The sequence below is a fragment of the Coccinella septempunctata genome, chromosome 1, assembly GCF_907165205.1.
Source record: "Coccinella septempunctata chromosome 1, icCocSept1.1, whole genome shotgun sequence".
Lineage (NCBI taxonomy): Eukaryota > Metazoa > Arthropoda > Insecta > Coleoptera > Coccinellidae > Coccinella > Coccinella septempunctata.
The window spans coordinates 21461491-21489159 of NC_058189.1; the positions used below are offsets into that span (position 1 = coordinate 21461491).

Below are 27669 nucleotides of genomic sequence, written 5' to 3' on the forward strand. Positions count from 1 at the left end.
TGCATTAACGTACAATCTTTGAAAACAATTCGTTTTTCTTCGCTGGCATTACAGATAAAAAAAAAGTGGCGGTCGTCCAAAACGGAATTTATCGATCACGGATGTAACAAAATGTAAAACACGCGATTATAAAAGAACGTAAGATCGACACTTTTGAAAAAGCCGAATGGTTATGTGGTTATGAAATTAGTAACAGTCTTTTTGGTTTTCTTTGTTTATTATTTGTTGGTGATGATGATGATCAAACAGAATGGACCAGATCCGGTGTCAAGGATTTAATCCATTCAAAAGAATAAATTGAAAAACAAACTGATTAATTCAGATGCACAACATCCGCAGATAATTAAATCAACAAATGTTACGATCTGAATCGAACTAACAAAAGGAGCCGGCAAATCATTTCAATTTCGTTGACGAAGGAGTTTTGTTGCTCTGACGAGGTCAAATAATACCGAAACCATGGTCAGCATCTACTCTTTGTCGACGAAATGAAATTTTTGGTGATACTTTGAGCGATGGTAGTTTGTTTGTTCGATTTAGATCGTAACATTTGTTGATTTAATTATTTGTGGATGTTATGCATTTGAATTAATTTAGTTCATTATTAACCTGCCTTACTGTGAAGGCGTGATCCATTCACTATTTTCCATGTCCGAGGCAGATCGGTTACTGCCATGATTCGAACCATTCCGCGCTTTTTCCTTTGCTTAATTATCGTAATAAAGTCTGAGTTTCTCTGTAATAAAGAGATTTATAATTTTTATCATTCTCAGTAACACTATTTACAAATCTCATCTGTAATAAAGAGAAACGACATTAATTGCCCATTATTCACTTATAACAAATTCAATTCTCAAATAAGTTTTCGATAACAAAATTCTATAATGACAGATCACTGACTATGTCACTGATTAATATTCTGCTACTGTCTTAAGCCCGTTTGCAACAGCCGAGAATTCTCTACAAAATTCTCGCAAGAAAACGGCAGAGATTATATTGTACGCAACTGAATAGAAAATTCTACCGAATCTCGAGTAAATTTTCTAGAGAATTCTCGGCTGTTGCAAACAGGCTTATTATAACACTTTGATCAATTCATTTTAATTTAAATCAACAATGCAAACTACTAGCGCAAGATTCAAAAAGAGTACACTGTACTTTTTTCACATGCAAATGCTAATGTTTGTACTACTACTTCCTGAATATCAATATAATAGGTATTCCTATGATTAAGAAATTGCAATAGGTAAAACTTGCCTTAAAAATTTTCATTTTACTCTTACATGAAACCTTTTCACTGAAACTTCAAATTTGCAGGATGCACTCCTTGGAATGTTACATCAAGTATTAGCTGGGAAAAGTTTTGAGCTTATTTTGGCTGTTGCTACAGTCCAAGGCCAGCTGGGAACTTTAGTCAGCAGACTTGTACGATTTAATGAGTGCTCGAAATCGGGTGGTGACAAAAACAGAACTCAATTATTCGATATAAGTTTCCTAATGCTTGTTGCAATTGTCCAAAAGTTTGGAGCGAGCACAGTATTTGACATAGATGGAAATTCTCTAGTTGAACAATGGGTAAAATCTTGCATGGTAGAAAGAAATAAACCTAAAGCTCCTGAGCAGCTCTTAAGATTGGGCGATCCTGCTATGATAGAAACTCTATTGCAGCAGTTCAATGCTGGAGATACGGAGATCAAAGTCAATGTGAAATGGCAAGATGTACTTTTCAATATTCCTGGTGTGATGCACGAGGTATTAGGTGAGTTGCTGAATTGAGGAAGGTGATGACAATTGATAATTTTTATCTTTCATTTTTTTTTCAGTTGCTTGGGAACAAGGCTCATTGGCAGCATCAGACGTGAAACGAATTCTGGATGCTTTGAGAGGTCGAATGTGTAGCTTACCTCTAGCAGCTGCAGCTTGGCTTTGTGCATATATGCGTACTGCACAACAAGATACTTTATTGAAACCTATCAATATGGTTCAGCAATTATTAGCTCCACCAACTACAGATGAAGAAAATATGAGATATCGTTGGGAACTTACTTGTGAAATAATTCGTAGAATGCAGAGGGATGTACAGCTGCCATTACAAGCAACAAATAGCCATCATCTAGTTTCACGACAACCTGCAGTCAAACAACTTCATGAACTATGGAATAAAGTGAGTTATCTGATTCGTACTATTTTTCATATTTGGCCTTCACAGAAAATGTTCTGAAAAACATTATTTCACAATTGATACTTTTTTAGTAACATGTCAGTGAGTTTTAATATTGATCTTCAACAATATTGATTGTGAAAAATTTGACTTGTCATTTCGACTAATGAGGTTCATTGTGGCTCACCCATTCTTATCCTTCTGATTTAGGTGATTATACTCAAAGGAACACTTCCCAAAAACTCCTAACAATATATTTGTCACCGGCAATGTGTATAGAATGCTTGAAAAGGCCACGCAATGTATGAAATCTATGAAATATTATTCATTTCATACATTGCCTAGGGATTTAGAGAATACCTAACCCTAGCAAGCAATCTGTTCAAGGTAAGATCGTATTGGACAGTCTTTGACGATAGAGCGCGTTCGTTCGTTGCGAATTCATTGAAATGGCGGCTTATCCTATCAACGATTGTCTTTGATATCCATTTTAAATAAGAAGTAAACATATCATCTAGGATCGAAAAACAATTATTTTTAGTTTTTAGTTTCAATGATTTCGGAACTACTTTACTATTTATTATGAATAACACCGAGTTAACAACCAAATATTTCGAGAAATTATGGAATTACGTACTAATAACTTGAAATACCAGGTGGTCAAAAAGCTGACTTCAGCTTTCTTCAAATATTGAATTGTTATGGCCGATATCACAGCCATAATTGAACTCCAAACAGATTATACGATTTTCGCAAAATGAGTTTTCAAACCACGACACCTGTTTCGCTATCACAATAGCAACTTCTCTTCAATTCAATATTCGAAGAAAGCTGAAACCAGCTTTTTGGCCACCTGTTATTTCAAGTTATTGGTACGTAATGCCATAATTTCTCAAAATATTTGGTTGCTCAGTGTATTAATAGTTTAGTAAACTAAGCAGCAAATGAAGTGGAGCACCTAAAATTTGCCTTACTTTGACCAGCTATAACTTCGCTATTACTACGCCGATTTCGGATTTTTATCCGGAGGTGGCAAGTTGTATCCTTTTCCTGGGCATCACTGGCACAGGTTTTTTTTTTTTTTTTTTTCATTACTTGTTGTACAGGCTGAAATTTTAGGAAAAAACCAGACGTTCATGAAATACTGATATTTCCATAGCAACGCAATAAATCGGAAAAATGGCAAAACGTCCCGAGTTATTGACCTAATAATCCACCCAACATAAAAAAACCTGTAATTCCCACCACTATTTCCAAATTCTTCTTCTTCTACAACAAGTAAATAATGAAGAAAAAATACCCTCTGCAAGTGCCGCCCAGAAAAAGGATAGAGCCTTCCACCTATTGCTAAAAATCTAAAATCGGCGAAGTAATAGCGAAGTTATAGCTGGTCAAACTTATACACATTTTCAATTTTATTCATAAAATAAATAGAGTTTGACTGTGGCACTGACTGTATGGGGTGGGCAAAATTCGATGGGATTGAAGGGGAGCTCTGAAAAATGGATGGCACGTTTCCGACCTTGACTTTCAATGATGGATACTGGCCAAAACCGCATCTATCTATCTTCTTTTGTTTTCAAGTTATGAGTGAAAACTCATTTTTCGACACTTCGTAAAGTTTCACTTATATCGAAAAACAAATGTTACATTCTAGAGACACTTTTTTATGTACAATGAAGTGGCGTAGTCAAAGATTTTTTTCAGTCTGCCACTTCAGTGATATAATAGTACTTTTTTGAATATAAACCCCATGATTTTTTCACATATTCCAGTCCCATATTTTTTCTTCCAATAAAAATAACTCAAACTAGAGCTTCCCTGTCGAAGTCACTTTGATGATCAAAGACCATTTCAGTCAGATATTTTTCTACATTTCGATTCATTCCGTCGCCCATGTCATCTGATTGCGGGTGAAGGTCCGTTGTCCTCGGCTTATTGATTCCGAGCAATTGGCAGATATTATTATTACTAAACAGTAAATTTAGGCGATGCCTATTTTGTGAGTTTATACTCACAAAAAAGGGAAATATAAAATTGAAAGAAAATTTAAAAAATAAAAAGAAATAAAAAAAAGGTTAAAAGTGCTAGAATAGCTAAACAAAACAAAGATCATCGGAGAAAGAATTACACAAAACGGTTCCTTTCACTCAAATGCCAACTGTAATAACTGTTTTTCAATGAGTTCACTGACACTGAAAAAACCACAATAGGGGGTAACGCGTTCCATAAACCATATATCCGGTTCCCGAAAAGGCTGGACGCGAATTTCCGCCCTGGATCGGCGTGTGTGATACGCCGAACCGGCTAAACATCTCCTTAGTCAGCACATCCGCCAATATCGAGGCCTCTTGGTTTGGAATGGCATAAGCATCATTGCAGTCTGAATTACATGGTCTCCAGGCATGCCAGTGTTTTCCCTGCATCATGTTCGATAGTAGAATTGTATTCCTGCAGCTTCTCCATCCATCTCGCGACTTGACCCTCTAGATCTGTTTTTAGAAGGAGTTTTATTTATAGAAATGTTAAATGGACTTAACTGCAGCGAGCAGCTCTCCTTGTTGCGCAATTACGTTCGGGCTTTGATAGGACCTTGCTGAAATATCCTATTAACTTTTTCTTGCCCATTTTGTATTTGAGACAATATGCCTCCCATTCGAAGTCCCTTCTATCCTCCATCAGTCTCGTTAAAGGCTTCGCGATATTGGCAAATCCAAGGATGAATTTTCTATAGTAGGTGCACAAATCCTAGGAAGCTTCTTACGTGGTGCCTGTCGTGCAGTATCGGCCATTCTCGTACGACCTTGATCTCATCTTTCTTTCTTCGTTCGGACTGAGTTTTAGATATGCAATGTGCAGCCTATCAAAAACGTCTCTTGAATTCTTCAAGTGGTCATCGAATATCAGACCAAAAACAATGGCATCATCCAAATAAACAAGGAACGTCATCCAATATAATCTTCGAAGAATGGTTTCTATTATTCGCTCGAAAGTTGCAGGTGCATTACAAAGACCAAATGACATTAATATGAACTGCAACAATTCTGTCCCAATTGAAAAAGCAGTTTTCTCTTTGTACTTGGGAATTAGTTTCACTTGCCAATACCCGCTTTTCAAGTCGGAGTCGAGAACCATCTTGAGTCAGAGAGCGCTTCCAAAGTGTCGTCATTCCTTGGAAAGGGGTAACTATCCTTCTGCGTGATTGCGTTCAGACAACGGTAGTCGACGCAAAATCTGGTGCTGCCATCTTTCTTTTTCACCAGAACCACAGGTGAGGACCAAGCTCTCCATTCGTTCTACATATTAATCATTGTTCGTGCATGTACTTCTGCTCCTTCCCTCTTTGCTATTGGAAATCTTCGCGGGTTAAGGCGAATGGGGCCCGAATTTCCAGTTTCGATTCAATGTGTCACAACATTCGCCGTCCCCATTTGAGAATCGTCCGTAGCAAAAACATCGTTTTATTCAATACAATACAATACAACTTTATTCATCCTTTAGATATTACAGTGATGTATATACTTAACAAATAAAATTACTGGTTATTTCAACGGTCGAAGCAAAAATTCACCAGTGGTACGAAAACATTTTTCAGTGAACAATTTCTTGATTTCTTTTTGGAAATGATTATCATTTTACACTTCGAATCTATTGGGTAGATGAATATAAAAGGTTATACCTGTCAGCCTTGGTGATGACTCGTATGATATTTTGGTGTCTAGGAACACATCTTCAAACTCGCCAAGTTACATCTAACAAACATTAAGCAATTTAACACATAGATACAGGGAAATGTAAGCAACTTGCAGTTTTTCAATATTCCCCTGCAGGGTCGAGATTGAACATGAGGCGAATTATCTTCTTCTGTGTGATGAAAACTCTTTCCCATTCAGATGAAGATCCCCACAGGACAATATTGTAACAAAGGTGGAACAAAGACAAGACCATAATATACAGATAATATATTGATCAGAGCATCTGTGGGAATTAATCCGACGAATGGCGTTATAAGATCTGTTTAGTTTTTTACATATGTTGTCGATTTGAATGTCTCATCTAAAATTTATGTCCTCGTAAAGATCCAAAAATTTGACACACTCCAAAGATTCAAAGCATTCCGTACTCTTTCGATGACAAACATGGGGATCAAGTCAGAGTTGCGAATCTGGAATCTTATGACACATTTGATTCGACTTTGCAGTTTGATTTCAAGGTCAAGAAGATTTTTTGAATAGGAAATATATATTTTTCTTTGCATAATATTGATCAGTGTTGAAAAATGAAAACATGTTATTTTTTCCAAACACACATGAGTTGACATCCCGATAATAAAATATTACCGTATCCCGAAATTTGAAATTGTTTATTATGGGAAGACTTTTTTTCATTTAATTTCTCTTCTCATCTTTCAATTAAAAAAAAAATTACAATTTCTTTTTGTATCCCTCTTTCTTCTTCATATAAGCTTTGTGTAACAAAGATTTTCATCATAATCATTCTGGGTATTAAACATTTCATATATGTATTCACAACGCTTTATTTCATGGCAAAAACGTAAGAGATAAAATATTCCTTATTCAAAAAATCTACTTGACCTCGAAATTACCTACTTGCTCCAAGATAAGATTGAAGATCTGCATTCGAAGTCCCCCTGAAGATTATGAATCTTTTATTTGAAACATTTTCTGATCCAGGCTCTCCCCAAGGAGTTATTTCAGTCCTCCTACTAAGCGCCTTTCTCATTTGAGGTTGGCGGTCAATGTGGCATATGATTCCCTGTCCAGAGCTTGGTGTAAAAGATGCAACACTGATGTGATTCTAGTCTCTTATATTTCTTAGCCATGACTTCCTCTTGCTACTGATAGGTATCACGTTTACCCTCGATTTTTCCTTTTATAATGAGCTGTAGTTCTTCCTACGTTGCATGTCGCAAAATATGTCCGAGGTAGGATATTTCAGGACTTCGTGATTCGACGGTAAAAAAAAAACTTTCAGATGTTGATGAAACCTGGCTTAGCAATCTCAATTCTCCGTCTGATTTCTTCGGAATCACCTAGTTGGCTATTTAGTCTCTTCCTAAGTAAAAAACCATTTACGCTCATGTTGATGCTGTTGTTGTTGACTTGAGGAATTTTGCTAAAAATCATGGTTGTAGTTTTCATTCTATAGATACTTCAGTTTTTATTTCCACACATTTATAGACATTTTTTCATATATCACTTAAATTTTTTTTGTCCCCAGGCTATAACTAGAGGATGGCTGGATCATACTTCAGCAAGAGCTGTTCATTGTTTATTGGAAACAGCAGGTCCAACATGGTTGGTACCTTCTGTGGTGCATGAGTTATGTAAACTTCGCTACAGAGATCAGCTGGCAAGAGGTGTGGATTTAGCCCTAGCGATATTTCATGTTGATATTGTTGGTTGTACGTTCGAGTTATTATCTCTAGTATTACCACAGTTGTTATATAATACTTTACAAGCCGATTTATTGAAAGAACCTCAAATGCCTGCATTAGCTCGTTTGACCAGCTATTGCATCTACACTTCATACAAAACATTATCAGGGGTAAGTTTAATCGACAATAATCATAATATTTTATCTCGATTCGCCAAATCATATTTCTTTATTTTAGTTTTTTTAGTATTGAATAAATTTTAGGTAATTATGCAGTTTAGAAAAAACTGTGCCAGGTAAGTGAAAAAATTCGTATTCACCAATTAGGGGTCCCAGATTACGAAAATGTTAACGAGAAGTCTGCAATTCTCTTAGTTTTCCCAAAAAAAAAATGGGAAAGTTTCCTTCTGGAACGTGAGGTTAGTGATAGTTATAATTGGTTTTCTCCTTTTTTCTTAATCAACACTCATTGGAAATGTTCGATTTAGGTAATCTCAATCATTTCCAGTCAAAAAAAGGCTTTCATTTAGCCGAAAACGATGATTTTATATATTGTTTACATCCGTATGAGTCGTCATTACCGCCATGATATTTCAACATACGAACTGTCAAACGTTGCAAACTATGCAACGTTGCCAATAGTACATATGTGTAGTTAAATTGAAGAAATTAGTTCGAATATTGCTTGGGAAAATATGTTCTTAGTTCTTATACAATATTTTCACGCATTGGCATATCAAATTATTATGGAGCTGTACAACCCCTATAACCACCTAACCCTTCTATTAGGAAAGGTTAGGTTAGGTTTTGTCATGGTGTTTTTTAAAGGATCATTTCTGAAAACGCGGTCAAATTCGTAATAGCAAAATGAAAAGAGTCTTTTCAGAGTCTCCTACACCAAAAATGTATCATTATCGAGATGTTAATAACATGAACCATCCAGGAATAACGACCAGTACCTATCATAATCAAACTTCTAAAGTTCCCTTCAACCCTAGTAAAAAAAGACACTGGAGAAAGCATTAAGCAATGTGACTCAAAATTTTATTAGTTAACTGGCAGCTAACCATAGGTTAGCATAGGTTGTCTATGCAGCTAACGCATATGGAATAGTGAACAAAGATATGCTTTTCCTATCCCAACAGTTCGAAAGGAATTTGCTGACCAACCAGTTTGAGACTTGGCAACGTTGCATAGGAACAGTTCGTAGTTCGAAACATCATGGCGGCCATGATGGTTCACAACGGATGTAAACAAAGTATAAAATTGTCGTTTGCAACGAATAAAAGGCATTTTTTTGGCAGGATGAACTTGAATGTTGATGAATTTAACATTTCCAACGAGTATTTATTAAAAAAATAGAAGAAAACTAGCTCTAACTATATATAACCTTACCTTCCAGAGGGAAACTTTTCCATTTTTTTTTGGGAAAACTAAGAGGATTGCAGAATTCTCGTTTTCATTTTCGTAATCTGGGACCCGAAATTAATGAGTACGATTTTTTTCATCGACCTAGCACAGTTCTTTCTAGACTGCATAATTACCAAATTTTAGTATAATGCAAATGTGAATTAAAACACAATAAACAATCCACTACGTTTACAACTGCGGCCAGGTAGGGTAGTAAGCGCTCGGAAAATGTTGTCCTAGGATATCACACCGAGGCACACCGTTGCCGTGAGGAATTGAATATTCACTGTACTGTAAAATCCGAACTACTTAGTGAAAAGAAGTTTTTGTATTTATATACTCCATTCAATTTTATAAAAGCACTCGGTTGGTCATGGAAATTTGACGCATTCTACACTAGTAGGAAAATGTGAGGTTATGACGTTTGTCAAACCATTTTTGGGTTTGTCAAACCATTTTTGGGTTTTAAATCAGCGCTGTTGTCCGTTCAACGTAAAAGTCTCAAAAATTAAATTTTTTTCGTAATGTGAATTTACTTCAGGAAGTAAATGGGTTCGGAAATCTATGATGAACATAATAGGGAATACTCCTTCTGACGAAAATTTTTATGAAATATCTTTGAAACGTCACATTTTGAAATAACCATTCCAACTGTTTCCTAAAAAAAAAATTTTTAAGCACTTAAAAATGAAAAATAAAAATGGGTATTTAAAGTTTAAAGCGTTTTGAGAGAATTGTACAAGCTGGCAACATCGACTGAAATATGCCTTGATAATAAAGGGCAACAAATGCATTATCTTGATGAGATAGACAAAGATGGCTGTCTGCGACGAACGAGGAAGGTCGTAAAATTTTATGGGATTTTTATGGCCGGTTGCAGTTGAAGCTCGCCAGTAAGTACGCGCCTGTAGATCAACAGCTGTTATTTTATAAACCAGCTGATCGGACATTGTTCTTTTCATTGTCTTGTATGCGGAATCTTAAACTACGCACAACGCGATTTACATTTTAAAACCCCATATTTGAAGGATGATTTTGAATAGTTTCCGCGGTGAATTTGAAAAAATCATGAATTAAACTCATAATTATTCAGTTTAAACTCGCATATGCAGTGATAACCCAAATTGAGGAGAATACCCCACTAACGTTTTAAGGTTTGTAGAAACTAATTGAAAGGATTCCTAATCTAGTTATTTGCATGGAGAGGACAAGAGATCAGTTTTTAAATATATTCATTTTTGTCACGGAAGAAAATTGAATTACTGACACATAATAATTTTGGGATAATGTTGGTTGTTTTCTTTGGATAAAGGTTGAAGTTGTTTTTTCAAAAAAATAAACCCAAAAATGAAATGTATCCGATGCAGTGGAAGAGTATGGGTATCTCTCGAAAGAATTAACGGATAATTACAAGAATGTTGAATTCCTCGAAAAAAATCATCTTGCATTAATGGAAGTCAAAATTGTTGAAGGGAATTCTAAGACTTCTAAGAGGAACTTCATCTTGAAACAAAAAGTTTTCTGCTTGAAAAGTTTTACGTCCAGTTCCAGGAAAGTCCATTAATATTTGATGCCCATTCAAAATTTAAATCTGTCATTTTTGAAGGGAAAAATTGACGATTAACATTTCGATGGAGTATTAAATTTTAACGGATTTTCCTACAACTGGACGTCAGTGTATCTATTTTCTATAAAGGGTGACTGGTGATGTAAGCGAGAACGTCTAAGTGGACATAGAGGACTTCAAACTGCTTAAGAATTTGGGTTTTGAATGTCCCATAAGGGTATTCGTTCCGGAGATATAGGGTGATTTATGAAAAAAAGCTAAATCTATAAACTCCCATATCTTCGTTAATAAGGTAAATTTCTCGCTGATATTTCAGAAGATTGTTCCTATAGGCATTCACCGTCAGCACAAGAAAAAAAATTGGTGATTGGAGTCTTTCTTATAGACATTACGAATAAATTATATTGATTATAGTTTTTTTTTTTCATATAATTTTTATAAAAGCAATTTTATAACAAGAGAAAACATCTTAGATATATAGAGAAGATATATCCCTCAAAACAATCTATAAATAAAATATTAACTTCAGAAGCGAAAGAACTTGCTCTACTTCGCAAATGGATTGAAGAGTAGAAATCGTTACTTGGTTATTGTTGAAAATTTCTTTGTAAATCCATGAATCATCCTTTATCTTAGAAACGAAGTGCCTTGCTGGAAACGCACAGTATGCAACATTTTATTGCGAAGTGTCACGAGATGTTGCAACTTCCGCATTTCCTTCAGAATCAAATGGGACGGCACGCACCGTTTGCAACACGGTTTTGCCACACTTTTTATGACAGACACATAATGATGCGCAACGTTACAACAAAAGGTTGCACAGGTGGGTTTCCAGCCTTAGCCCTATTTAATTGTTGCTTTCGGTCTACCCTAGGTATTATCTTTTCATCATACAACTATGTATTGTTATTTGTAGACCACCTGTATATGATACGTATACGTGTACGTATCAAATTATGATTTGATTTGTAACAATAAGTGGACCTTTTGCTGATATCACTGAAGGAATGGCCTATGGCAAAGGCTAATAGACATTCCTGTTTCAATTTGTGAAATAACTTCAATATTTATTTTAATAAACAAGAGATTTTATCTATTTCAGATGTGTGAAGAACCACCTATGAAAAAAATGTGTCCTGCTGAAGGATCAGAAGAAATAAGCGTGGATCTCCTTATAAAAAAGTTCCGCCAACTTTTCATTATGTTCGATGGCGGTATTCAAGATGGTTTGATAACCCAACAAACTTATTTTGCTTTTCATCTGATTCGATGTTTAGTACAAGCTAATAGTCAATCTTCTAGTGCAATTTTGTCGGCCATTCCACATGCTCTCATATCAGATTTACTAAGAACATTACCTGAAGAGTTCAGCTATTCATTATTATTAAATCTTCATGATGTAAGGACCCCTGGTGGTAAAATCAACATGGCACGTGACTTGTGCATATTGCGGAATCATGATTTGAGAAGTGTTCCATCTACAAATTCTACATTTTGATTTTTTTTTGGTATGCTGTTTTTGCAAGAAATATACTTGTATTGTGATTATCTGCTTTGTTGATCTTGGCTGAATATAACTTTGAGTTTTTAATTTATTGAATACTAGCTGTGACCTCCCAATCCGTAGAAAAAATTCTCTTTACTTACTTTTTCAATATGGTGTCGAAATGGAGAGTAGTTGAAAATAAAATAAGAAGTTTAATGCATTCCTTGGAGAGTCGTCTTTTCAACATTCAAAGTCCCGTTGAGATATCAACGGGACCCAACCCAACCGATAGGTTGGGTCAATCCCGATATTTCTCCGGAGAAACAGACACAAATTTCAAAAAGAGTTGATTAGGTTTTGGTTACGTGCACATCACCAAAAATACTCAAAACATGTCTTATGTTCGGAAATTAAAGACAGATATTCTAATATTATTTATAAGTTTGTATTAGGTGAACTTGATTTATTCTCATCGAGCAACGATGAATCAAATCAGTTCCTGTCACAGTTCAACAGAATATGAAAAATACCATAAATTTAAGATTACAAAATGATCTATTGTATGTTTTACAAGCAATGTGTATATAATAATAAAAGCCTTTATTCAACAATCTGAATTATATACAAATTCAAAAATAATTTCTTAAAAAGGCGAGATTCAGTGCATTGATCAATCCAACCTAAATTCATTAAAACATACAACTGAGGTGAAAAATTCAATGAAAGATATGAGAAGAGAAAATAAACATTTCTCTCCCAACCCAACAGCAACTTTACAACTTCAAGCTATGGAAGCCCGGTCAGTCCTATAGGTATGCAAAAAAAACGAAGAAAAATGAATGAAAATTTTTTCATCAAATATATATATATGTATATATAACTACCTAGGAGTCACCTCTATCTGATCACCCATGAGCTTACTAAATATTGGGGCTCTGAAACAGTTCGAATCCTTCGCTTTTCTGATGTTCGTAGGCAAGTTCTTAATCAAATGCGGCTTGTTATATGAGAACGATCTACGAAATGTTTCACGCATAGGTGGTGTCAGGGTATCCTTGAAGCGAAGGTTGAGATTGTGAACATCAGAGCGAAAAGTGATCTTATGGTAACGTTTTCTTCACTTAATTGAAACTTCCGAATGATAAAGAATATTTATTCACAATTATACTAACATTATTAACTAATAAACTAACTGTCACTACTATTTAACTCCACTTGTATTTATTTCCACTCATCCGTCGCTTGCACTGCGAACTGTTAGTCCAAGAGGCAGAGCAAAAAAAACTCTCTGAATTTATTAAGCCTGGTTTTTTCTCAGGTGATTACAATCATAATATACAACAAAATGCTGCGGTCAGTCAAGTGGATGTTAGAACATATGCCTCAGGTGCGCGGTCAAACATGTCGTGATCACCGACATAATAAAATCAATTTCTTAAGGCTGAAACTTTATAAACTTTTGTGTTTTAGTATATAAATCAAAATTATGATAGTCAGTCAATGTCCAATCGGGACACAGCTGGTCAGTCAGCTTTAATGTGCGTAGATAGAAGTGGGACTGGTGTAATAATGCACCCCATATCTTGATCAATTGAAGAGCGGCTTTCCACTGGTCATTGGGTGATTATTTTTAAGATGTTAAATACACAAATTGAAGGCCCTCGAAATGGAAAAAAATGTGGATCCGGCCCGTCGCACGAAGGACAGGTCTTGAAGTTGTAATTTTTTTCTGGGGAGAAGTTTAAATGAAACTCATGAAAAACTTTAACAAATAAATCTATTAGCAACGTTAAATTAGAACTTCTCTACAAATACGTACTCGGTCGAAGACGACCAACAAAAATCTTCAATTTCTTAAACCTATGCAAGTGAGCGCAAAACAATAAAACCTATTTTTCGTAACCAAAAATCTTGGGTTAAAATTCAACTTCCCAACTTAGAACAACAACAACAACAATGAATTATAGAGGAGCTTTCAGGACTCTGGACAAATAAAAATTGGAACTTTCTACCTTTTCTGCGACTGCTATTTGTATGACGCTGCCGATGAAGAACTTTTCGACACCAGACTTTACCCGCACAAATCGGCGAATTCTTTACACTTAACCGAACTTCCCGCACTTTTCCATCGCAAACGTTTTTCGCTTTAAGCTTCCCTATCCAAAATTTCAACACAATTTTATATCTGGTCTTACTACAAATCGAAATCAACGATCACTCCTCGAATATTACTTTACTGATTCCCGATAAACTGACTTTAGCTCCAAATTATTTCCGTTCTCATTAACTACCTTATTCCCGATATTCCGTTTCTACTTGAACAAAAACAACAAAAACGAAGGACTGGACTTTTCTTTATACGAAACTTTTCCAAATATTTATGAGCCGACCGAGTCTCCGATTCTATCCCGTGATCTACCTATACTTTTCTCTTACTTCGTGTAAACCTATTTATTTTAAGTCCCTTTTCTCTTTCTTTAATGACTGACTCTACAAAAGACTTATAATTCCTCTACTTATCCGTACCGACTCGAATGCGTATATTTTCGATATTTTTCAGATCACGTCCCCGGACCGGGGTATTCTTTTTTGATCACTTTCCTCGGACCGACTTAAAGGGGTATTATTTTTTATCACGCTCCCTGGACCGACTGACTAACTTTTTCCGAGGTACTTTTTCCCCGGTCTTTCTCTGCCTCGCTATGGGTGGTACCAAAACGTCCCAAAATCGAAATCATTAGACGATCATTCTTGCTGAGTTGAAAAATCAGCGTTCCCAGGCTCGGCTGTCACAAGAAAATTTCGGCTACTTCGCATTCTGAGAACTGTTTTCCTCTCAGGGTCTCCAAACTGATAAATCTTTCTTAATCTACATAACTAACCATTTTCACTTGTTCCGAAGTCTCTATCACCGGATATTGGAATCAATTACATAGGCCGCCGGTTGCTCTCTGAAAACGTAGGGTATCAAATATCTGCCGATTTTCTGACTGAGCAACACTAACTCTATCAACTCTCATTGAACTGGTTATTATTTAAATTCCCACGACTTAATACCGTCTGATCTCAAGCACCTCAAAGTATCGTATTTCCAACTAAAAATCGCCTCTGCCGCACGGCTGCAACAATGTAAGAAGGTTCCAGCGATACCTCGTTTAAATTATCCCAAATTAATTCGAATTTCTTATTCCGATTTATTACACTGGAAATCATCAAAGGTAGATTAATGTCAGTAGAATGTATCAAAGATTGGGAAATTCTCTTTGCAATGCTCTTCCTGGACTGCATGCTTTGACTGGATGTGATTTCAACCCAGCTTTTCACAAGAAAGGTGCCTCTGCAGATAATGAAGCAAAGCGAAGATTTTCAAAATAACGGGACTTACAGATGAAAGCAACCAGAATAATATGCTTAATAAGTTTCAAGAATCTGTTTGCCATTTATAAGGCTTGAAAAAAATAAAATCATTCATTTTCAAAGACGTATAAATGTCTTCGCACCACAAACGATCCTTTTAAAATTAAAATGAGGAATGAAGATGGGTCGAGTATGCTACCATGCCAATTAGAATTGATGCAGTACTTCTTAAGAGCTTCATTACAAATATTTGGCGGAATGCTCACCCTTAAATTCCAACGGAGCTATCTCCTACTGATGGTACTGCTGGAAATTGGTTGATGAGAAAAAATGTCATTTTGATTGGTTCAAAGGCGATCATTCAACTTTAGAAACTTTTATTTATGATATGTAAATCCAAATTTTGATAGTCAGTCAACGTTCAATCGGAACACAGCTGGTCAGTCAGCTCGAATGTGCGTAGCGATGTTTATGAGTTATAAGGGTGCAATTCGTTTATTAAGCGTGAATTCTTTTGTAACTAATACTGACTATATTATTAATAAATAAAATGGTCAGTCAGCCATTCCGTAAAACAAAGCCCGTCAGTCAGTGGATAAGAAAATTAATTTTTTTCGCACTCTATGAATATAATCATTCAAAGTAACACATTTATTTTAATAAGCCACATCCGTGTCGCAATTGTACCTTAAAATCTCAGAAATAAAATTCGTTCGAAATAAACTGTGTACTCAACGAACTCAGGTATACGCCCAGGTAAGAACTCATTGATTTTCAAACATTTTTAACTAATATTTATTAGTTAATTTAACAAGCTATAAATAATCATCAAAAAATCCATCATCTGAATCTTCAGTCCGGGAGGCAGGGGCTTTTTTTTAAGGAATTCCATCCCAGCTGAATTCAATACTGTAGGTTGTAGTCACATTGCAAATGACGAAACCGACCGTCAGCTTCTAGTCCGGGAGGCAGGGGCTTTTTTTTCAAGGAATTTCATCCTGGCTGAATTTAATACTGTAGGTTGTAGTCACATTGCAAGTGACGAAACCGACCGTCAGCTTCAATACCATCGGTGGGTGCGGGCCTGGGAGGCGGCGGAACTTGGGAAAAAATGCAAAATTTCAAGTGATTTTATCCCGGCTGAAATTTTTTATATGTAATATTAATGTTAAATAGAAACAAAATAGTGAAGTCAGCCGATAGGCGGACGGTGGAAAATACGTCAGTCGAGAGCATGAACTGGGGAAAAAAATTTGAAAATCAAGTGATTTCATCCCGAATGACAACACCTCCATATGATTTCTTACATATATGGAAATATAAAAATGACCGTCAGCTGCGTGTCTAGCGGGGGAAAGACCGTCAGTCAGATCATTGAAAATTCCGCTCGCCGTATAAATGCATGAGCGCTGACGGTCATTTTTATATTCCCATATATGTAAGAAATCATATGGAGGTGTTTTCATTCGGGATGAAATCACTTTACTTTCAAATTTTTTTCCCAAGTTCACGTGCTCGACTGATGTGTTTTACACCCTCCGCCGATCGGCTGACTTCACTATTATGTTTCTGATTAACATCAATATTACATATAGAAAATTTCAGCCCTGATAAAATCACTTGAAATTTTGCATTTTTTCCCAAGTTCCGCCGTCTCCCACGCCCGCACCCACCACACTTATTTTCAAAGAAGCGCTCGTTGAATTTTTAATAGACGATTGGTTAAATGATCACATGGCATCGTGGATTGGGAATAAAACAGTTTTCGTAAACTATATGGAATGCCACAAATATGAAGTTGAACAAGGTAAAATTCAACGATCATCGGATCCATTGTTAACGTGTCCAGGTCACGAAGAAGCAGATATGGTTTTCCATGTCTGTCACTTGAAATCTGATGTTCATGTAACAATGCGATGTTCTGATACAGGTATATTGATCATTATGTTGGGAAATATGAATTTCATCGAGAAGAACGTCCAAATCTCGATGCATGTTGGACCGGCAATATTCAAACATTCATTGATGTCACCAAATTGGGTCCAAATTTGTGCTCTGTATTGCCAGGATTTCATGCCTTCAGTGGATGCAATTTCAACTCAGCATTTTACCGTGAAGGAAAAAAAAAGTTTGAAATTCTCCAGAAGTCTCCAACGTACATCCAAGCAGTGAGTGACATTTCACAAATTCCCAATTGTAACCTCGATCAATTGTTCACATACTTAGAATGCTATGTTTGTGGAATATATGGATTTACAGAATTTGATGATATTAACACTGCTCATGTGTTAACATTCAATAGAGCATACGGCAATTACGATGATTGTAATCCACTTAACTTGGAAAAAAAAATTGAAGAATTTTTATTCCCGCCCTCTAAGGCTGAACTGAACAAACATTTCTTTCGAACGGCATACATCGTCCACCTTTGGAGTCAAGCACATTTACCTGTACCTCCCGATTATTTGAATGTTGATTATGTTGATAACGAATTAATAAAAATATGAATGACCTATTGCATATGTGCAATAAGATCTATACTATCATTTGGACATAGAGAATCGTCTCGGTATCACTTCAAAAAAAACAACATTCTGACAGTTTATGGTCTCTACATTTATATGTAGAGACCAGTATTACTTTGAGGACTGTAAGAATGGTAATAACATAAGAAGAACTGAACCCTACTTTTATCCCATACACTCCTCAACTTTAAGGGAGAACAATGTCCATTATGCAGCGATGAAATTATGTAATGGCTTACCAAGGAATTTGCAAGGCATCGATCAGTTTGACCTTTTTCGGAGAAGGATTCACAGCTACAGCTACATACTTCAGTGTGAACCTTATAACTTGGAAGAATTTAGAGAACTTTTTAAAAAGAGAAATTGCTCCTGAGATATATTTTTTTGTTGTTGCTTTGACATGTTTCTATTGTATTTTGACATATCTGTGATATGTAAATTAATGGTAGCAATTAAATAAATATACTATACTATACTATAATTAAGTATGTTATATAATGTTGCTGCTTTATCTACATGTATCATGGGTGAATCGTAACAAACCCGTTTGATATTGATCGAAATCATAGTTTCAATTAATATAAATGTTAAAATATCCGTAGGCTGATTAACTAATGAGAAAAAAGACATCAGTCAGACCATTGAAAATTCCGCGCGCCGTATAAATGAATGAACGCGCTCATACATTTTTGCTCCGACTGACGGTCTTTCCCCCGCTAGACATGCAGCTGACGGTCATTTTTATATTGCCATATATGTAAGAAATTATATGGAGTTACATGAATATCAAGTGACAGACATAGAAAACCTTATATGTGTCTGCTTCTTCGTGACCTGGACACGTTAACAATGGATCCGATGATCGTTGAATTTTACGTTGTTCAACTTCATATTTGTGGCATTCCATATAGTTTACGAAAACTGTTTTATTCCCAATCCACGATGCCATGTGATCATTCAACGAATCGTCTATTAAAAATTCAACGAGCGCTTCTTTGAAAATAAGTGTGGTGGGTGCGTGCGGGAAAAAATGCAAAATTTCAAGTGATTTTATCAGGGCTGAAATTTTCTATATGTAATATTGATGTTAATCAGAAACATAATGGTGAAGTCAGCCGATCGGCGGAGGGTGTAAAACACATCAGTCGAGCACGTGAACTTGGGAAAAAAATTTGAAAGTAAAGTGATTTCATCCCGAATGAAAACACCTCCATATGATTTCTTACATATATGGGAATATAAAAATGACCGTCAGCTGCGTGTCTAGCAGGGGAAAGACCGTCAGTCAGAGCAAAAATGTATGAGCGCGCTCATGCATTTATACGGCGAGCGGAATTTTCAATGATCTGACTGACCGTCTTTCCCCCGCTAGACACGCAGCTGACGGTCATTTTTATATTTCCATATATGTAAGAAATCATATGGAGGTGTTTTCATTCGGGATGAAATCACTTGATTTTCAAATTTTTTTCCCCAGTTCATGCGCTCGACTGACGTATTTTCCACCGTCCGCCTATCGGCTGACTTCACTATTTTGTTTCTATTTAACATTAATATCAAATAAAAAATTTCAGCCGGGATAAAATCACTTGAAATTTTGCATTTTTTCCCAAGTTCCGCCGCCTCCCACGCGCGCACCCACCGCTACTTGACCAGCTGACGGTCAGTTTCGTCATTTGCAATGTGACTACAACATACAGTATTAATTTCAGCCGGGATGAAATTCCTTGAAAAAAAAGGCCCTGCCTCCCGGACTATTCAATACCATCGGTGGGCGCGGGCGTGGGCGGCGGAAACAAAATAGTGAAGTCAGCCGATAGGCGGAGGGTGGAAAATACGTCAGTCGAGCGCGTGAACTGGGGAAAAAAATTTGAAAATCAAGTGATTTCATCCCGAATGAAAACACCTCCATATGATTTCTTACATATATGGAAATATGTATAAGAATGACCGTCAGCTGCGTGTCTAGCGGGGGAAAGACCGTCATCGTCAGTCAGATCATTGAAAATTCCGCGCGCCGTATAAATGCATGAGCGCGCTCATACATTTTTGCTCTGACTGACGGTCTTTCCCCCGCTAGACACGCAGCTGACGGTTATTTTTATATTTCCAAGCGCTCGTTGAATTTTTAATGGACGATTGGTTAAATTATCACATGGCATCGTGGATTGGGAATAAAACAGTTTTCGTAAACTATATGGAATGCCACAAATATGAAGTTGAACAAGGTAAAATTCAACGATCATCGGATCCATTGTTAACGTGTCCAGGTCACGAAGAAGCAGAGATGGTTTTCCATGTCTGTCACTTGAAATCTAATGTTCATGTATTAATGCGATGTTCTGATACAGATATATTGATCATTATGTTGGGAAATATGAATTTCATCGAGAAGAACGTCCAAATCTCGATGCATGTTGGACCGGCAATAATCAGACATTCATTAATATCACCAAATTGTTTGCATCATTGGGTCCAAATTTGTGTTCTGTATTGCCAGGATTTCATACCTTCAGTGGATGCAATTTTCAACTCAGCATTTTACCGTAAAGGAAAAAAAAACATTTGAAATTCTCCGGAAGTTTCTGACGTACATCCAAGCAGTGAGTGAGATTTCACAAATTCCCAATTGTAACCTCGATCAATTGTTCACATACTTAGAATGCTATGTTTGTAGAATATATGGATTTACAGAAAATGATGATATTAACACTGCTCATGTGTTAACATTCAATAGAGCATACGGCAGTTAAGATGATTGCAATCCACTTAACTTGGAAAAAAAAATTGACGGATTGTTATTCCCGCCCTCTAAGGCTGAACTGACCCAACATTTCTTTCGAACGGAATACATCGTCCACCTTTGGAGCCAAGCACATTTACCTGTACCTACCGATTTATTTGAATGTTGAATATGTTGATAACGCATATGTTCAATAAGATCTATACTCTCATTTGGACATAGAGAATCGTCTCGGGGTCACTTTATAAAAAACAACATTCTGACAGTTTATGGTCTCTACATATATAGACTACTTCTATTTCTCCACAAGCACCAGTATTACTTTGAGGACTGTAAGAATGGTAATAACACAAAAAGAAATGAACCCTACTTTTATCCCATACACTCCTCAACTTTAAGGGAGAAAAATGTCTATTATGCAGCGATGAAATTATTTAATGGCTTACCAAGGAATTTGCAAGGTATCGAATTAATTTGGGATAATTTAAACGAGGTATCGCTGGAACCTTCATACATTGTTGCAGCCGTGCGGCAGAGGCGATTTTTAGTTGGAAATATGACACTTTGAGGCGCTTGAGATCAGGCGGTATCGAGTCGCGGGAATTTAAATAATAACCAGTTCGATAAGAGTTGAAAGAGTAAGTGTCGCTCAGTCAGAAAATCAGCAGATATTGATACCCTACGTTTTCAGAGAGCAACCGGTGATCGGCGGCCTATGTAATTGATTCCAATATCCGGTGATAGGGACTTCGGAACAAGCGAAAATGGTTAGTTATGTAGATTAAGAAAGGTTTATCAGTTTGGAGACCCTGAGAGGAAAACAGTTCTCAGAATGCGAAGTAGCCGAAATTTTCTTGTGAACGCCGAGCCTGGGAACGCTGATTTTTCAACTCAGCAAGAATGATCGTCTAATGATTTCGATTTTGGGACGTTTTGGTACCACCCATAGCGTGGGAGAGAAAGACCAGGGGCAAAAGTATCTCGGAAAAGTTAGTCAGTCGGTCCGAGGAAAGTGATCAAAAAAGAATACCCCTTCGAGTCGGTCCGGGGACGTGATCTGTAAAATATCGAATAAATATACCCCTTCGAGTTGTACGGAATAGTAGAGAAGTTATAAGTCTTTTGTAGAGTCAGTCAGTAAAGAAAGAGTATAGGGACTTAGAATACTTAGGTTGGCACGAAGTAAGAGAAAAACTAGAGGTAGATCACGGAATAAAATCGGAGACTCGGTTGGCTTATAAATTTGGAAAACTTGCGTATAAAGAAAAGTCCAGTCCTTTGTTTTTGTTGGTTTTGTTGAAGTAGGAACGGAATATCGGAAATTAGTAAAGTAGTAGACGAGGAGTGATCGTTTATTTTGATTCGTAGTAAGACTAGATATAAAATTGTGTTGAAATTTTGGATAGGGAAACTCAAAGCGAAAAACGTTTGCGACGGAAAAGTGCGGGGAGTTCGGTTAAGTGTAAAGAATTCGCCGATTGGTGCGGGTAAAGTCTGGTGTCGAAAAGTTCTTCATCGGCAGCGTCATACAAATAGCAGTCGCAGAAAAGGTAGAAAGTTCCAATTTTTTTATTCGTCCAGAGTCTTGAAAGCTCCTCTTAAATTCATTGATTAAGTATTGATTAATATTGCGCGCTAAGTTGGGAAGTTGCGTTTTAACCCAAGATTTTGATTACGAAAAATATGTTTTATTGTTTTGCGCTCATTTGCATAGGTTTAAGAAATTGAAGATTTTTTTGTTGTTGGTCGTCTTCGACCGAGTACGTATTTGTAGAGAAGTTCTAATTTTATTTTGCCAATAGATTTATTTGTTAAAGTTTTTCATGAGTTTCATTTAAATTTCTCCCTAGAAATAATATCAACTTCAAGACCTGTCCTTCGTGCGACGGGCCGGATCCACACATTTTCCCCTTTCGAGGGCTTTCAATTTGTGTATTTAACATCTAAAAATAATCACCCCATGACCAGTGGAAAGCCGCTCTTCCACTGATCAAGATACGGGGTGCATTATTACACTGGTGACAGCTAGGTGGGATTTAAGTTGCTTTTCTGGGGTGGAATACCAAAATTGTTTTATTTGAGAAGTTGATTTTTAAAGTTTTAGTTGTTTCTGGAGCGAGTCGAGATAAGAAAACCAATAATTTAACAGGCATCATTGTAGAGGTCAAAAGTATTGAGAGAATTGTGTTAAGGGTGAAATCATTAGAATTATTTTTTTTCCAATTTGGAGGCTAAAATAATTTTGAATTTCGGTCAGTTGAATTTAATAGGTTTCAATTAAGTGAAATTTGGAATTTTGGTGATTTCATGTTAAGTGTTTTGATCAAATAAACGCCAGAATATTTCGGAATTCGTCAGTTGGATGTAATTTTTTGGATCGGGTGATTTACAGAATAATTCGGAAAGTTAGGACAAGATAGGGTTGCAGGTTTTTTTTTTTCAGGACATTGTTTATTGAATTTTATTTTTGCTGTTGAGATATAATTTTTTTTCAGGGCGTTAATTATTTTGGGATCACAGTTGCGTTCAGGATAATATTTTTTTTGGTGATATAATTTTTCTTTCAGGACGTTTCCATATAAGGTCGATATAATTTGAATAGAGAGAGTATTTGGCGTTTATAGTTTGATTAATTCTATCGTGTGTGCGCAGCGTATTTTGGGATTTTTGAAATAGGGATACTTGATTCATACTTTGAAATATCGTAAACCTGATATAATTGTTTTGTTTTCCTCGTTTAATTTGCGGAGTTTAAAGATAGTTTTCGGATTTAATTGTTATTGAGGTTATTTACAAGGTTTTGAAAAATGTTGCCGGCGGCTATTGCTAGTACTACCACCCCTGCGGTGGCTGAGAAAGATGTTATGAGGTTTCCGTTTATGTATTCGTTGGGGATGATTGCTTTTTTTTTTTTTTTTTTGGTGTAGCAGGGTGAAAATCTGCAGGGGGAACAGTGTGGGGATTCTCACTCTCTGAGCTCGAGACCCACTAAAAACCCTTAACTGCTTCTTCATAGGTTCCGGGCATTTTGCCTATTAACCAGTTGACACTTATGGTTTCTGGACTCTCACACGATCATAGTCGTGTTGATAGTTGTATGCTGCCTATAGCTTTTATAGGTTAAGCTCTTCTTTGGTTACATTTAAATCCTTAACTGATCTCTCTTCTAGCTTCTTCCGTTGGATCGTAGTCGACTAATCTTCGTAGTTACTCATTTGGATGTTGTTTGGCTTTGTCGAATATCCTTTCCGCCTTTCTCTTCATAAATTCTGTAACTGGTTCCCATTCCAAGTCCTTGTAGATTTGTTTGTTCCTAACAAACCAGGGTACGTCCATCGCCATTCTAAGGAGTTTATTCTCAGTGGCCTGTATTCTCTTGATGTGGGTCTTGGCTGCGAAGCCCCATGCCGCCGATCCATATGTGAGTTGTGGTCGCGCAATAGTTTTAATCATCGTCAACTTGATGTTCTTATTCATATGAGTTCTTCTGCCTATGAGTGGATAAAGTTTACTCATTGCGGCTTTTGTTTTATCAACAGCACATTTGATGTGGTTCTTCCATGTAAGTCCTCTGTCAAGCGTCACTCCTAGGTATGTTGCTTCATTTTTCCATTCAACCTCTTCTCCATCAACTTCAAGGTTTTCTTCCATCCTCAATCTTCTCTTTTGCAGTAATGTTGCTTGAGTCTTTCTTCCATATCAATATTGATTTGGATTTTCCATTTGATGCACCATTTGAGTAATTCATCTATGGCTTCCTGCAGTCTCCGGTGTATGATCTCTGGGCGTCGATGTCTGAACGCTATTCCTGTGTCATCTGCGTACAAGGTGAGCATATTTCTAGCATTCTTCGGGATATCATAAACGTATATTACGTAAAGCAGAGGTCCAAGTACCGATCCTTGAGGCACTCCCGCTTCCAATTGTCTGGTTTGAGAGGTTGCTCTATCTATCTTCACATAAAAGTTTCTATTCCTCAGATAGTTCCTTATAATCTTGCATAGCTTGGTCGAATATCCTGCTTTTTTCATCTTGTAGATTAGGCCTTCGTGCCATACTCTATCAAAAGCTCTCTCGATATCCATCAGAACTAATCCTGTGGCCTGTTTGGTCTGCATTCCTTCGGTGACGTATTCTATGAGCCGTAGTAATTGTTCAGTAGTAGTAGTTCAGTCGAGGGTTCTCGTCGAAATCCAAATTGTTCGGGTGGAATTATCTTCAACATTTCTGTTTCCTCATTCAGCCTTTTGGCGATAACCCTCTCGACGACTTTTCCTAGTGTTGATAGTAGGCTAATTGGTCTATAATTTTGAGGAAATTTCCGTTCCTTTCCAGGCTTGTTGAAAACTATCATTTCTGCAGTTTTCCATCTCTTTGGGTAGTATTCGGTCCTCATCACTACGTTTGTTATATTCGTCAAGGCTGCTATTCCTTTTCTAGGCAATTTCTTCAACATATAATTCGTTATCCTATCTTCTCCCGGTGCTTTCCGCTTTTTCAGTTTCATTATTATCTCTTTGATTTCAGTTGGTGAAGCCGGTTTTGGAATGATTTCGGTTTCCGGTGGTTCCATCATCAGTTCTTCGTTTGCCTCCACTTCTTCTTCTAGATCTTCATTGTCATCATCATTTCTGTAATTTATTCTGGCTTCTCTCTCAATCGAGTCGGCAAGTGCTTCGGCTTTTTCAAGTCTCGTATATACCATTCCGTTTGCTCCATGCAGTGGAGGTATAACTGTCTGTTCTCGTCGTAAGCATTTGTGCATATTCCAAGCCGAGTGATCTATTGTATTCAGTTCCCTTAATCTCTGGTGCCATCTGTTATTACGCAGTTCTGTTAAAGCATTTTTCAATATCTGACTATGCTTATTCAGTTTCTTCTTGTCTTCTTCTCTTTTTGTTGTTCTGTAAATTTTCCTGAGTCTTCTGTTCTTTTTTATGTTCCTTTATATCCCTTGGCGTATCTCCATGTGAATGTTTCGGAATTGGTTTCCTTATTCTCTTTTGGTGCTTTCTTCATAGGCTTCTTTTATTTGATTTTCCAATTTTTCAACTGCTTCATCTAATTCATCCCGGGTGTTTATTTGGGGAATTTCCGTGATTTTCTCCTGAAGTAAATTCTTATATTTCGCCCAGTCTGTGCGATCCTTGGTTTGTGTCTCTTCTTCGTTTCTTGGGCCATGTCCCACTATGAATTCTATGGGATTGTGGTCTGAAGTTCCGTCTTCTATTGTATCAATGCTGATTTCTTCAGTGATGTCTTTCATTACGACAATGTCCAGTACATCGGGTAGTCCATTTACTCTTGGTATGCAGGTCGGTATATCAGGTCCTATCACAACTGCATTAAGTTTTTCAGCATAAATCTTCAGTCTTCTCCCGTTGGTATTTTCCACCCTACTATTCCATTCCTGCGATTTGCAGTTAAGGTCACCAATTATGATTTTCGGGTGTCTTCCTTCTAGTAGCATTTTCAGATCCTCTTCCAGCATGCCCTTATCCGGTGATTTATAAGTCGAAATAATCTTCACTTGTCCTCGATTGGTATTCACAATAATCGATATTGCTTCTACTTCTTGACCATTGAATATTTGGTCGAAATGGTGATCCATATTCCTTCTAGCCAGTATAGCAACGCCACCTGTGCTGTTAGGTCTATCGTTTCTGTAGATATCGTAATTGGGAAATGCTATCCGAACGTTGGAGTTAAGTCTTGTTTCTTGGAGAGCTATGACATCCGGTCTCTTCTCTTCAATCAGTTCTTCGAATTCTGGTCTGCGGGCTCTCAATCCTTCGACGTTCCAAGAGACGATTATGAGATTAATTATCGTCGTATCAGCCATTAAATATTCTTAATAATTTGCTGCAGCTCCTTCTCAATCTCTTTCTCCAGATTCTGCATCATCGTGCTGAGGAGGTTTTTCGTGAACTTATCCAGTTCCTCAGTGATTCCAGAAATTCCTTTTCTGGTTTCGGCTTTTTTGACGGTTTTTGCCTTTTCCGTCTTTTTCTCTGGTTTCTTCGTCTCTTTGACTGCTTTGGTTGCAGTTTCCTGGGGTTTCTTCACTTCCGAAGAGTTTTGGGCTGGCTTCGGAGTATTTTGTGTTGGCCTCGAGCTGGTTTGGTTTGATCTTGGCGATCTCTTGGCCTTTTCAGTGACCAATTTCCATTCGCTACATCCCTTGTAGCTGACTGGATGTCCTTGCTCTCCACAGAGAACACAAGAAGCATTTCGCTCCTCGTTCTCCCTGGTAAGCGTACACTCCTTGGAGCTGTGATTACCGGAGCATTTCACGCACCTCCATGGAAAAGTGCACTTACTTTGGGCATGTCCATATCGCTGACAGCGATATGGCCCGGTCGTCCTTCTCTTAGGTTCAACAACACAGTTCATGTTGTAGAGCCTTCTCACCTCGAAGATACCCTTATTCTGGGTTTTAACCAAGGGCATCGGCTTTTTTGTTATATTTGAGGTCATCCTTATGACCTCAGCATCGACGATCCCTTGATCCTTGAGGTCGTCAAGGATCGTCGGGATATCTGCATCCAGCGGTAGGTATCTCACTACCGCGTAAATTTTCCTTTCCTCCTCTCGTTGGAGAGTGTAAAACTCTCTGTTGATTTGGTGGAGGAATTCAGTCATCCTTCGATGATCATCGGCGGTTTGTGGGACGATTCTTATACCGTCCTTTACTGTCGTCGCTCTTTGATATTTAATACCGTTCCGCATCAAGGCGTTTGAAATTGACGTCCATTCGGACGTACCTCTCAGGGTAACTGGGGGGATTTTTTCTTTTCTCTCCACTGGAGTGGTTTTCTCTTGGGCTGGGGTTTCCAAGACTCTTTTTTTGTTTGAGTCTTCATTGGACGAGGAGCTATCCTTTCTTACTCTTTTGGCGGGTGGGGAAATTTTGTTTTGAGGGGTTTTAACCACCTCCATCTTCTGTTTTTGAACCGGTAAGGTCATTTCTTGGACATTTTTCAAAATAATGTTCTTTTTGAGTGCTTTGGAGTAAGGACTTTC

The 27669-nt window shown here is 37.1% G+C and overlaps 1 protein-coding gene across 2 annotated transcripts in view; it reads left to right on the forward strand.

The window, feature by feature from the left end:
* LOC123323037 (mediator of RNA polymerase II transcription subunit 24) overlaps positions 1–12076 on the forward strand; it is a 46102-nt gene extending 34026 nt beyond the window's left edge. For both annotated transcript variants that reach the window (XM_044911237.1, XM_044911238.1), the window contains 4 exons: positions 1318–1759; positions 1824–2164; positions 7403–7729; positions 11638–12076. In XM_044911237.1, the coding sequence (XP_044767172.1) occupies positions 1318–1759; positions 1824–2164; positions 7403–7729; positions 11638–12033 (1506 nt within the window). In that variant the 3' untranslated portion in view covers positions 12034–12076. The remainder of the gene's footprint in view (positions 1–1317; positions 1760–1823; positions 2165–7402; positions 7730–11637) is intronic.
* The last annotated feature ends 15593 nt before the right edge of the window (positions 12077–27669 follow it).